This window comes from Lipophrys pholis, assembly GCF_963383615.2.
Source record: "Lipophrys pholis genome assembly, chromosome: 9".
NCBI classification, from domain to species: Eukaryota; Metazoa; Chordata; class Actinopteri; order Blenniiformes; family Blenniidae; genus Lipophrys; species Lipophrys pholis.
In genome coordinates, this window is record NC_137639.1 from 20529643 (window position 1) to 20543409 (window position 13767).

General features: G+C 42.5%; 1 protein-coding gene across 1 annotated transcript in view; it reads right to left on the reverse strand.

Moving 5' to 3' along the window:
• Nucleotides 1-605: 605 nt before the first annotated feature.
• The window catches only part of grik5 (glutamate receptor, ionotropic, kainate 5), a 50140-nt gene continuing 36978 nt past the window's right edge, over nt 606-13767 (reverse strand). Inside the window, exons 16-19 of the mRNA XM_080472197.1 lie at nt 12656-12881; nt 6842-6970; nt 3576-3697; nt 606-2211 (exon numbers count right to left, since the gene is read on the reverse strand). Coding sequence (XP_080328323.1) covers nt 1585-2211; nt 3576-3697; nt 6842-6970; nt 12656-12881 — 1104 coding nt within the window. The 3' untranslated portion in view covers nt 606-1584. The remainder of the gene's footprint in view (nt 2212-3575; nt 3698-6841; nt 6971-12655; nt 12882-13767) is intronic.

Sequence of the window (13767 nt, forward strand, 5' to 3'; positions counted from 1 at the left end):
AGACTCTGGATTGTGGAGCTGCAACATTCACAACGTAATTAAAAGAGCCAGCCCGAGTGAAAAACATGTATTTCTTCCCAATCTATTTATCAGCATGTTTTCTTGTGTTCGCGGCCCCTCCTGAATGAGTCCCCAGCCACCGATGGGAGTAATTAGGCGATCAAAAGCTTGAGACAGTATTGACAAGGCTGTGTTGAGTCTATCACTCTGGCAGGAGCCGCTGTTGCGGACGGCCAAGTCAGTCTGCCGAACAGAGAGAAGGGAAGGAACTGCAGCCACAGCCTGCTGGCACGTTAACAAGCCCCTTAAAAGATGCCCAGAATTAACAGATCAGGACAGATCTAATAATGGAAGTAGTTCAGTGAGGGATTTCTCATTCAGATTCTGTGGTGTCCTTTTCACTCCGGCTCTTTCTGTTCTTCTCTATCGCGCCTCTCTGTCTCGCCCAGTCTCTCTACATCTCTTCTACGCTGTCTGAACAGAGGTGAAAAAGAAGTAAAGGCTTGGCAAGCGTTGCCCAGGATAACGAGGGACATTAATTTCACATTTCAAAGCCTTTTGCTTGCTCGCTCGCTCCTCTCTCTCTCCGTTCTTTTTTTTTTTTTCCTTGTGGATGTCTGATTATCTAACAGTAAGGCTTCTGTAGCCGGGTACACTGGTTCTCCTCATTTGAGCAGTTAAGAGACAGACTCACAGGAAGCACAAATTTTACACACACACACACACACACACACACACACACACACACACACACACACACACACACACACACACACACACACACACACACACACACACACACACTCACACAGTGTAAAGGAAGGCGGACCAACAGTTTTCTCTGCTACTGTTTGCATTATGTTGTCTTGAAGTCGATTCATCCAACTTCCCCGAGTCTTTTTTAAAAAGTAGCTATGGGACACAGGGAGGGACACAAAACTCTCGAACACATTAAGCCGTTGTCAAGTTTCTTAGAATGTTATAATCCACCATACTGTCACACATAGTCTGTATTTTACTCTGTAATTCCCACTTAGAACAATGGTAACAAAACAAAGACAACAAAAGAAAACAAAAAAACAACAGGAAATAATTCTCTGGGAGTCGTTTAGTCGCTGTTTTAAATCACATACAGACACAGTATGTCCTCCAGCAAGGCTTCGTTTCACTAAAGGGATAGTTTGTTCCCAGGGAAGAAAGCCAGCAGCCACCAGTTTGAAGGTGAAGTGAGAGAGGAGTAAAGAGACAAAAAGAGGCCGTCTGGTCATGTGCATTTCTTCTCAGATTAATCCAAACTGAAGTGTTTGCAAAGAGCTTTACGGATGATCGTCTCATAGTTAGTTTCATATCTGCAGGCTTCAATCTCTGCTGGAAAAAAAGAGTTTTTCACGATTATTCTCCCCATGAAGGTCATCTCACTTCCTCTCGGCTGCGTTTGACTCCTTACAGTTTTTTTTTCCCTGCCTCTCTCTCATCTGTCACGTTTTTGTCCTCAGATGAATTTCAACTTTGACCATAATGTTTCTCTCTGCAGCAAAAGTGTCCATTCACTGGCTCCGACCCCGCCCCCAGATGCCCCCGGTCTCAGTCCTGATCCCCCAGCAGGTCTGTGGTGTTGCTGCTCTGTGGAGGTGGAATGGGTCGAGGGGTGTGAGGCGGGGGGCTGTGATGCTGTCGTCTCGGGCTGGGCCCCCCTCCGCCCTCACTGTCTGTGTTGGAGGTGGATGGGGGCGGGGGCGGAGGTAGCCGGGGCAAGGGAGCGGATGAAGGGGGTATTCTTGTCGAGGCCGACCCTATACTGCTGCCCGACCTCAGGCTCTGGATCCGCCGGCACTCCTGGCAGATTCTCACGTGGGTGCAGCTTCGGGCAGGCAGCATCACAGGGGTGGGGGCAGGTGGAGGCGGGGTGGTGTTGGCTCCCAGTGGATCGTCGAGTATCCGTTGGGGCCCGGGACCCAGATCGGGAGGCCCCGTCCCTCCTGCTCCACCTCCAGCTCCACCTGTCAGGGGGCCGGCTCCGCTGTACAGCTTGCCATTGCTGAGTCGCATCTCCCGGACCAGGCGCAGCGGCCGCGGGGCCCCCAGGGCAATGCGGGTGGGGTGGCGCAGGGCCGCTGAGCTGCTCAGGGGCCGACGGCGGCGCATCCGGGAGCTCTTCTTACAGGAGACGGCGTTTCTGAACTCTGTGATCATCTCCTGACAGACAGACACCTGGAGAGGAGAAGGGAGGAGGGAGGAGAGACGGAAGGGGAGGAAAAGGAAAGAAGGCAAAGGTAGGAGGGACGCCACAGACACAGAGTAGGCAGGCAGCAGAACAAGACAGTGGAGACGCAGTACATAAATAGGAGGGCAGAGGGGATACAGGAAGATTGAAAGGGAAAGTAAAAAAACAAAGAAAAAGAACGAGGCGGCAACAAGGCAGAAGAAAGACACAGTAGGCATGGTTTAAAGAAAAGGAGTTGCAGGAGAAGCGAGGTCACAGAAAACAACAAATGGAGAGATGGTTTGAAAACAGAAATGAGGAGGAGATGGGAAGGATGTGGACGTGGATAGAGATGGGAGAATATCCAAGGAGCAGAGAGAGTTATTACAATCCAAACACAGAGAACACCAAAATGTTGCTTAGTTCATGGGCACTTCATTATGGCACTATGAACAAACAGGCAGGCCTGCAAACTCAGCAGCACATTTACAAAAGCCATCAGTCATACAGCAACAATGCAAACCCTCGCACACACACATACACACATTCACACACACACACACACACACACACACTAAGACACAACCATAAGTGTTTTTTTAATCATTCCAACAGCGTGTCTACTGTAATTTGCACACATGATGAGCAAAATGCACCGACGTGTCCACTACAAATAAACATTCACATTGAAATTATGATTGAAAAGAATAAAGTCAAAGAGTCATGTGCTCACACAAACAGAAACAGTACTCGTTTTTGGAGAACAGACACTGATGGCCGAATGACAGGAGATGTGTGTTAGAGAGGGAGAGATAAGAGGGGGACGCACAGTGAAATGGGTGAGAGGAAATCCAACAATGGAAACGAAGAATACCAGCATACATGTGAGGCATGTAAAAGAAGATACATCATGACATTTAATGCCAGGGAGAAAAGATCACACTACTTCTTTATGCAAGCAAATATTGGCACTTCTCAATATTGCTTATTCGTACTATCATGTTTAGCTCACAAACACTTGCTGCCATACTGTTAAAACACCGAACACTAAAAAGAGCACAGTGACATCACACCAGGCAGGACATGCACTCGAATTCTCCATTTCCGTTCAACGTTTTGGACACAGTTGCAGTCCAGAGCTGCGCACGTCTCATCTCACATGCAGGTAAAACACTGAACTTTAAATGTTGTTGCACACACGAAACACAAATGGAGGTAAAAGCTGACAAAGAGATCTACTCACGGTCTCTCATACACACACACACCCACAAGCACACACACAAAACAACATAATCAGAAGGGTTGGCGGGATGCCATGGGAACCTACTGGGGTGTGTCTGTGGGGTCGGCGAGGGCAGGTATGGGGGCATACCTCATCTGTCTCTGCCGAGCGGCGTGTCGACCACACAAACTCCATAATGGCCACAAACACGGCAATGATGAGGCCACAGATCAGCACCACAAAGATGCCCCCAATGTTCTCCATGCCCAGACCTGGGAGTGTGCCACAGGAGACAAACGTTATTGAATTGCACAAACAAACCAACACCGGTTCACTAGTAACAGGATGAACAGGGCAGTCTGAGGAAATTGTTTTATAAAGTCTTCTGTGGGGTTAAATGATTGTTGGGGTTTTTTTTTGTTCTTTTTCTGCCCCGCAGAGAGTTAGAGACCGACAGCCTTCCAGCATCACGAATCATAAATTTGAGATTTTAAAATCGGCACCGCATAAAACACACTCTGTCCTGTCCTTGGCCTCTCCCTGCAGATAATTACAATGACAAAGTCACAAAACTATTCATAAAAGAGGAAGAAAAAAATCTGAATAAGTGCAACAGAGAAGGGGCGTGTCTTGCAGGACAGATTAGCGATAAATTTTGTTTAAAGAACGAGCAAACATAGTAAAATTATAGGAGAAACAATCAGGATGACAAACAGCTAGATGAATTGTAAACTCCTTAAAAATGTCATCAAATCTGGCTCCTCTGCCAGACAACAAGTGGAGAAAGAGAAATTAACAAGCGGTGCACAAAATCCGAGCCTCTCTTGCATCTCTTACATCAACACTATATATACAATGTTAGGCAAGATCGTGCTGTACATGCAGTAGATTGTTAAACTTTTCTGAATCATGGTTTCTAATGAAAAAGTATTTTCCCCTGGAAAATTCAATCTTTTACTGCTTTCACTGTGTTTTTACTGTTTTACTTTGCTTTTACTGTTTTTACTGTTTACCATTTTAACTGTGTTTTTACATGCTCATAACTGCTGCACATCAAATCGCCCTTCAAGGGACAAATGATAAAGTTGAAGTTGAATCGTTCTCTGTGGAAGTATAACTGTTTTTATCTGCAGCCTGATTCACACCAAACAAACAAACAAACAAACCAAAAGACGACATGTTGGCAGAGCAACTAATGTGCACTTCAGTTAAAGTTAGAGTATGAAAGCAGAACAGACCAAAGAGCTGTGGGAGGACCAGACACAGGATGTGACACTCCACAGGTTCTGTACCCTCACAGTTTATCATAGTTGATAGGCATAACCGAGAACTTCCAGCTACTGATTTCACTCCTTTATACATTTAATAGGCTGTGGGTGAGTTCTTGTACAAATCACACCTCCATAACCCAACATGCATTACGTGGCATTTATATAAGCACGCAACATTGTTGTTGGAGTTACATCAGAAAATACACATAACCTCAGCTGTACAGCAGGACTTTCTTTTTTTAAAACATCTTTTGGACGGATGTCAAAAATGTTACTATTTGCATGAAGCAAACCGGATACATGTAGTCCTTTTTTTTTTTTGCAGCTCTACTGTGAAGACTGTGTAACTGTTCATACCTGTCCAATTTGGACTGATTATCATATATTCTGGTTCTAATGATGTGTTCCTGCTGTTCAAACCTTATTCCCAAATCCAAGAATCACACTGAGACTGTTTGAAAAGCAGCTCCAAGATTTTCCTGTGACAGTTTTCAGAAGCAACATATTATCCCATAGCAGATTAGTGTGCACAACAGAAGAATTCCTGCAACTGTCTTTATACAATTTGGGAGCTGTCTTCAAGTGGTAAATTAACGTTGCTTATAAAGCACATTTAACCAGTTCAGCAGTCTGAATAAGATTCAAATGATCCATCCCTGTCACCCATTAACATCATCAATACAGAATTACTCGGGGTGCAGAGTCACTTTCACGGACAGTTTGACTCATGGTTTGGGTTGAGATGGAGGATTGAACTGCTCGGTCTTTGATGGGAAGAAACTCATTTTTCAACAAATCTGTTTACTTTGAGGACTGAATCCCTAACTGCTACATTCACCCCCGCGAAATATGACAACATGTGTTTTATAACATTTACCCTTATACACTACATTGTTGTGAAACACACGCTGCAGAAGCGGCTGTCAAACGTGCACTTTTTATATCTTTAGGTGTGACGTTTAAAATGTCAGTGTGAGTATAAAACATGTTCAACTAAAGATAAAACCAACTTTGGTCCATATCAGAATATCCACAGGTTTGAATATTGTAGAAAGGAACATTCTCAACAATCGACACCATTTTATTTAATTTATGTTTTTACGTGAATGAACCATCATGAAATAATCTGCAGTGGTAGCCAACTTCAAATTGTTACGATACATTTTGTAACCAGGCTTTTTTTACCCTTTGAAAGGCAATCATTAAAATACCTGACATTAAATATTTCAACACTTTTTTTGGGGTGTAACTAAACCCCCCTCCCAACCCCAAAAAAATGTTTTTTAACTCTTCATTCATACTTTATACATTCCTGATTGCTGGGGACTGACATCATAATGTTATTTTTTTTAAAGAAAAAAGTAATACAGATGTTACCAAGTCACTTGTACATAGTACTTGTGCTTAGTTAAGAAAACCAGGTAATATCTACGCATTTTTTGTTGACAGTCTGAATTTCTTCCTTTTGAGTTTAACGTTAGACCTCGAATGACTTCCCTGTCCTGATCTTTGGTCTTCCGTGGTCACAGGCCGGCCTGTGGAACAATCGGCAGGGAGTCGACGGAGCGAATGACCATCACCACTCAGACAGACTCCAACACAAAAATGCTGTCATGCTGCATTAAGCCAAATATGACACTCAGTATTTTCGGAGCTTGAGTTGTGGCTTCACTTCTGACCGGTGTTTTTTCAAGCATGTCTCCTGCAAGTACCTCAGCTCTATGTAAGTGCAATATTAACTCGCTTGAGTGCTCTTTCAATTGAATTAAAAAATTCAAATGGCCCGGGATGAAGTGGCTGAGCGAGTAACAGAATTATGAGACTTTGAAACACATCTGACAGCAACAACATCAACACAGTTTCATTTTTATGATCTCTGCCGGTCATACAGTCGCACACTTTCAGCAGTCGTGCCCGTTTAACACACACCTGTAAACAGACAAGTCTCTGCAATAAAATTGACATTTCCCACCACCTGAGACAAAGAAAAGACATTTGTGAAAGTGGATTGTGCAAAGCACCCTTCACAAGGACATTAGGTTAGGCATTAGCCATTAGCTGAACTGTAGCGGAGAGTGAGGAGACTATTAGTGTGGACATTACAGAGAAGGAGGGAGAGGAGCCACACAGCTGCGGTCGACTCACCCTTGGCACGGTGGTCCTCCTCTTTGGGACATTGGCCTCCCTCCCACCACCTCCTCTTCAGTATCTCCAGACGGTTATTCTCCTGCAGCTGGAGAATGGCCAGCGTGATCTCATCTCTGAACGGAGATCCTGGCAAGAGACGGGAAAGCGGGATAAGAGCAAGTGGTGGACAAGATGCAGCGCAAGAGCTCCGACAATAGAGAGAGGAACATTTCAAAAGGGAGAAAGCATGAAGAGAAGAGAAGATAATGTGGTATAAAGAGAGCGAAAAGCTGTAGCAGCTTTGAATATGGCGACAAGTGAACTTGTGGTGAGTATAAAGAAAGGATTAGTGTGAGATAAACAGTGAGATTACAACCAGACACGGACAATGGCACAGCTGCTGGTCAGCTGGCATAAAAAGTAAGTTACCAAAAGGATACCCTTCAACGGCACGGGAACAGGTTTGACAAGGTATTTAACGAGAAATTATACACACATTTCATCAGCAACCATCGTGATATCTAATCTGACTGATAACCAAGAGACGGTGCTTGTCAGAGAAGGAGTCACTATGGGAAGTGTGGACAGCTGTTCAGAGGATTAGCAGAGGAATGGGTGATGGTGCTTCTTAGAGGAGATTAGTCAAAATCAAAGACAGACAAAGAAAGTATAACACCAACATACAGGGGGGATGGTCTATCAGAGAAAAATCTGAAATAAGAAGAATGCTTTGAAAATGGAAATATTTTCAAAACAGGCGCAACAATCAACAACAGTTCAAAATAGGGAATTTCAAGGTTTGTTCAGCAACAACTGCAAACATCAATTATAAACCTTCAAGAGAAAAAACATTTGTTATTCTCTGCTAAATTCTTCATGAACAATAACAAATAGGCAAGGCAGTTTTAGGTTGGTATGTCTTAACAGGGTTCTTTCCATCCATCCATCCATCCATCCATCCATCTATCCACACACAAACCAAACTTAATGTTCATTATATTTCTGCCAGTATTTACAGGCATAAATTAGGACATTTGATAGTGTCGCATACAGTAAATAGGCAGGTCGTCTATAACAATAAAGTTTTACAGGAGCTGTTAAAACCATTGTTAGATTAAGGGTTCAAAACACCTGTACAGCAAATGTGTATCACTTTCATCCCCCTCTTAACTGACGTGTGCGATGATGAGCTGGTTTGTCTTCATTTTTTAAACCCTGTCAGCAGCAATAAAGCAACACAGCAGGAGGCGGCCATGTTACTTATTTGTTATTGTCATTTCAACCCTGTAAACTGTGAAATTGGACCTTTCCAGCTGGTAACTCTCTAGGTTCAAAGCAGCATAAATGCAGCATATTTCCAATTATTTGCTGGTTGTCTTGAGAAAGTCACTGCTTAGATAAGATTAGAAAGTCCTTTAAAAACTCCTTTTCTCACACCTTGCAAAAGGAAGCTCTTTAGATTATCCTCAACAGCCAGAACTTCATAAGCAACTGGATTTATATTTATATAGGATTCATTTTGTAAACTATTCATGTAAACTGAATTATCCATATAATATGGTGTATGTGTGTGTATTTATGGATTTTTTATTCTTTTTCGGTTTCTGACAAGGCTCATTTACAAAACGTTGGCCTGCTTGGCCTGAGCTGTCTTTTCTTTCACCCTGCTGGTCAATAAGAACAAGTGTAGCCATGACTGACTGCTTCATTAGGGCAGATCACTGTGATTTAGTGACATCTTCTCAATGCCTTGGAAAGCAATTATCGCCACGTTTGTTAATTCCAGTAGAAATAGGAACTAATGCCACTGATAAAAAAATAAATCAACCACGTACAAGACATTTTTCAGATCTAATCTGAGAGCTAAGGCACAGTTACACGTGTCTATTTAGCATAATTGATCTCGTGCAGGTGTTTTTGCTGCTCCCACTGACAATTAATGAGTTTCCAGTCTTTTTTCCTTGATTGAGTTTACATTTTTACACTTCAGATCGCTCGCTCACGCCTCCTGCTCTCCGTCTGACCTGCACAGTCCCAATGGGGCTCCTCCTCAGCCGGGCCGACACACAGAGAGTGTTCATAGTCTGTTAGACCGGCTGCTGTCCTCAAAGAGGTCACTGGGGCTATAGGTGACCCACTTCGCTCCCATCTGTAAACAGCTCCTAACTAATGATGCTGCTATTTTTGGGATAGAAAGAGTGTAGCTTAGGAAATCTCACCTTGAAATTTAATACAGTGCAAACCGTGCAACTATTGATACCTATGTAATGTAGTTTTAATGTTGATTTAGCCTCCTGCATTACAATCTACCTACATAACATTCATGCATTCATTTCTAATAGATTGAAACTGTTGATGTTCAATTTATTCCTTCTGTCATCAGGCTTCTTGGTGCTACTTTGACCATTGGGTGTTTTTATCAGTAATGCCGGTAACACGTTAATTAGTAAAGCGTTACTCTGTTATGATCTAACGCATTACTATTTCCAGTAACCAGTAATCAGATTAAAGTTACTTATCCATGTCACTGTGCGTTACTGTTGTAGCGTCCCGCAGGACGAGTTTCTTGTCTGCAAAGCCGCTTTATTATTAAACAGAACCCGGCCACTCCTCCAAACTGACACAGACACACGCAGAGCAGGCATACAGTCTGCACACACGCCTGACCCGCCCCCTTCTCCACTTTCAGCCAATCACAGGCCAACTTGCTCTAACAGCGCATTCAGGTAACGCGAAAGAAGGGGAACAAACTAACGTCATCAATAAACCTTAGCATTGCAATCAGCCGCCCCTTTTTTCAATAAATCAATCAAAGAAAGGCAATTAAAAGGTCGCATAGAGCAGGTAGTGCAAATAAATAAATACATAAATAGTGCAACAACAGGCTACAACTACATCTCCGGGTAGATAAATACTCGTAATAGTAAAAATCTGATAATAAACGCATGAGTCAGATATAAATACAACAAAGAATGAAGGTCAAAGGTTAAACATGTGTCAGCAGGAGGCCAGGCAGTGGTCAGAACTGAGTTTTTGGTAAAACCAGTTGTCATTTCTATGTTGAGATCAAGGGGGGCATGTTGTCGGCAACTGCTGAAAGTAACTAAAATGTTACTTGTAATCTAACTTAGTTTCTTTTAAAAACAAGTAATCAGCTAATTAACTAAGTTACTTTTTAAAGGAGTAACTAGTAATAAGAAATCGGATTACCTTTTCAAGGTAACTGGCAACACTGGTCACTGTACAGTTTTCAATTTATGTACTTATATATGTATTTATTTAACTCCTGCATACTGTAGTTTGGGTGCAGTGGTTGTCGCTCTCGTCTCACAACTTGTTGCCATTGGTTCAATTCCCAGCTGCACAGCCTTCCTGTGTGCGTTTGCATGATCTTCCTGTGAATGTGAGGCTTTTCTCCAGGTGTCCCCGCACAGAACCAACAGACATTACATTGAACTTGTGACTCCAATTTGCTCGTGGGTGACGGATGTGACCTGTCAGTGTTTACACTGTGTTTGTTCCACAGTGAAGTGGGATCAGCTTCAAACCTGAAATCCTGAATTGGAAAAAGTGAATTCCTTTTTCTTTTTCTTTTTTTTGCAAACTGTATTTGCTGCATTTGCTCTCGTTTTGAAATCTGATTTTGTCTTTCACTTGGCGCAATGTTTCTCCGACTGTATTTGCAATTATATTTATGACTTTTTTTTTTTTTTTTTTAACATGACTGCTGAATTAATCTAATAAGGGCCCTTGGGATGAATGAAGCTATTAATTCTTGAATGTGTTTTTTAACATGTGCAATTTGAAAAGATCCAATTACTATTGTTAAAACGCAGGATCGGTTAGTTGATGTTCAAGGTGTGATGTCTGTCTTGCTCGCTCCTTCGGCTCAGTGGACCTTGACGTACAGACGAAGTTCTCAACAAGAGGCTGTGAGATAATTAAAAATAAAGGTAATTAAAAGAACTCAGACGACTCTGTTATGCAAAATTTTCTAATGTTATCTTTTATCTGTTTTTCTCACTCATTAAATAGTGAACTGTAATAAAATTTGTATCTTTGTGCCTCAAAAAACACCAAAATTAAATATTATAATCAAAGTCACTCTATGATTGCTCACAATTCAAACACAAATATTAACCGAGTCAGTGAGCTGCTTCAAGAGAAAAAAAAACCCGTCCTTTTATCAGAAAGCATGTTATTACTTTATGAGGGGATGTAACTGCTTGATGATTCCTTCACTATTTTCTGCCTTGTCTTGCCTTTTCTTTGATTGCTGCATTGTATTTCTTTTTCAGAGTCACTTTGAGGCACCGTTTTGAAAGCTGCTCTTTACATAATATTATCGTTATCATTATAAATGCATGGACCCTGTGGCAAAGAGTCACAAGTACTGTAGGTGTTTCCTATCATTAGAAAAACCACAACAGATCGGGAGCTGCTTTATTGTGATGCAGTGAAAACAACTTGTTTCTGTTTAAGGCTTCACTAAAATGGATTTTCTTCTCTGTGTATCGTTTACTTGTTGAACGGCTGACAACACATCGCTTCCTTTAAGAGAAACATACATAATTGATAAACTTCTTGTCTTGATTACCAGAACACTTGTTCGGTTAGTTCACCGGCTCTCAGTTAGCGGTGTTGTAAAAAGACAAAACCAAAAAAAAGAGTGACATTTTTACCTGCATCACTCAGGCCTGCTGGTCATTTTACAACAGATTTAAAAACCTTATTGATAAATCGAGGCTCCAATCAAAGACATGACAGCTGTATTCACGACCAGGAACACCCCGATAAGGCCAAATGATTCCTTCAGGCATGTCAGAAGCAAAAGACAAAGAGAGATCGAGAGTTTTTCCGTAGGGAACAAAGGCTCTAAAGCTCGAGGAAACCACTGAATCACTGTTTATGTTCACACCGCTTTTCTTAACCTTTTCTTACGACAAAGCCTGCAATTGTCATAATTTGTCGGGCCTACTTTTTTTTTTGTTTATATATGTTAAATGTTTCACTTGTTTGAAAGCACAGCAGAAAATAAAAGGCTATAATATAATGAGTAGGCCATAAAATCGAGTGATCAAATGTGTCAACATGTAAAATCTCTTTAGTCAGTCGACGCTGTAATGATTTTAGTTCTTGTGATGGCTGATAGGCGAGTGTAACACGTTACTATATAAGTTGCTATATGTGTAAAACTGTGGGAGAATAGTTTATTTTTGTCTCTTAATGTGAAGTGCAAAGTCAATTAGCGGGAGAGAAATCAGTCTTTGCTGTGACCACTCTGCCTTCAAAGCAGTATCAGTTCTTCTCAGCACATTGCACACAGCTTCTGAAGGAACTTGCACGGAGGTTGTTTTCACGCCATTGTGGGGATCAAAGCACAGACCTGCTGTGGAGTCTGGTTCAGATCCTGTAGAGTTCGGGGCTCTGTGGGGGACACACTATCACCTCCAGGGACCATTGTTGTTCTTTCTGCTTAAGGGATTTCTTAATAAAGGCTGAGTGAACCGTGTGAGGCTGTTTTCCTCTGCCGCAGAATATATTTAGAGCCAATCAGATGACGTCCTGTTTGTATTACATGATGGATTAGTGGAAGTATATTACACCAGTCTGAAACCTTTGCACAACTCTGCATATACTGACACTACAACAACTACTTACGACACAGTCATCTCACCAGACTTTACAATCAAATAAACTAAAGAGGAAAACACTATAAATCCCAAAGGACGAGCCGGGAGAAAAACTCTCTTTTAAAAGGAAGTAGAAGTAGAGGAGATATGCCGAGATCAACAAACCAAATTTTCATTAACATATATATAATATCATTACCCAGTGGCATGCCGATGCCGTAGCCCTTGGTGTCCAGCAGGCCTCCGATCTGTGTGAGATTACAGTTGAGGCCGCGGTGGTACTCGTTCATGGTGCTCTCCATCAGGAAGGCATACTTGGAGTTGAGTACACGGGCAATACCCTCCTCTGTGCTTTTCACAAACACACTGGGCTGCTTGGAGTTCATGTAGTTCCACATGCGCTGGTAGGTCTGATACCGGGAGTTCTGCGGAGAAATGAGAAACATGAGACAATCGTGAATTCAGCAAAGGCGCGCACTTGTACGAGTTTCCCCAACATCCGCGCAGGTCTGACTTTGAAGGGGAATGAAAATAGGAAGATGGGGAAATGAATCAGATGCATCCGAAATAAACAAGAAAGAGAGCAGACACGGAGCAGAAAATCTGGTGTCAACAATGACAAGCAGAGTAAAACATCAACAGGAGACATACAGAAAAAGCAGCGAGGGGAGTAGAATGGGGGGTGAAGCAAGGTGAGCCGAGGTAACAGATTATTTGCTCATAGCGTAGCTGATGCATCACCCTTTATAAAGAAGGAGGCAAATCAGCACAGAGACGGTGGCTTAGCACTTAACAAAATATGGCAAGCCTGAAAACAGGATTAAGTATTTAATGTACACAATTATAAGTCACACGCCTGTGTAAGAGAAGAAAGGTAAGGAGTAAAGGAGGAGGCATCTGTGTGTTATAATGATCGTATGTTCTGTGTGTGTGTGTGTGTGTGTGTGTGTGTGTGTGTGTGTGTGTGTGTGTGTGTGTGTGTGGGTGTGTGTGTGTGTGTGTGTGTGTGTGTGTGTGTGTGTGTGTGTGTGTGTGTGTGTGTGTGTGTGTGTGTGTGTGTGTGTGTGTGTGTGTGTGTGTGTGTGTGTGGATTGAGCACTGAGTGGGGTAATGTACTGTAGCAATGAAAGTGGCTTATGTCAGCAAACACAGGCCACTCTTCCTCACATCCTGAGTAACACGGGCAAACACTGGAGACTGAAAAGCACACGCTTCCATATTGGCATGTTGCCACTTCCAGCGCATGCACACAAATAAACAAATGCATCCTTCAAACAGTCACCTACACACGCCCCCGTGCTATAGCACACC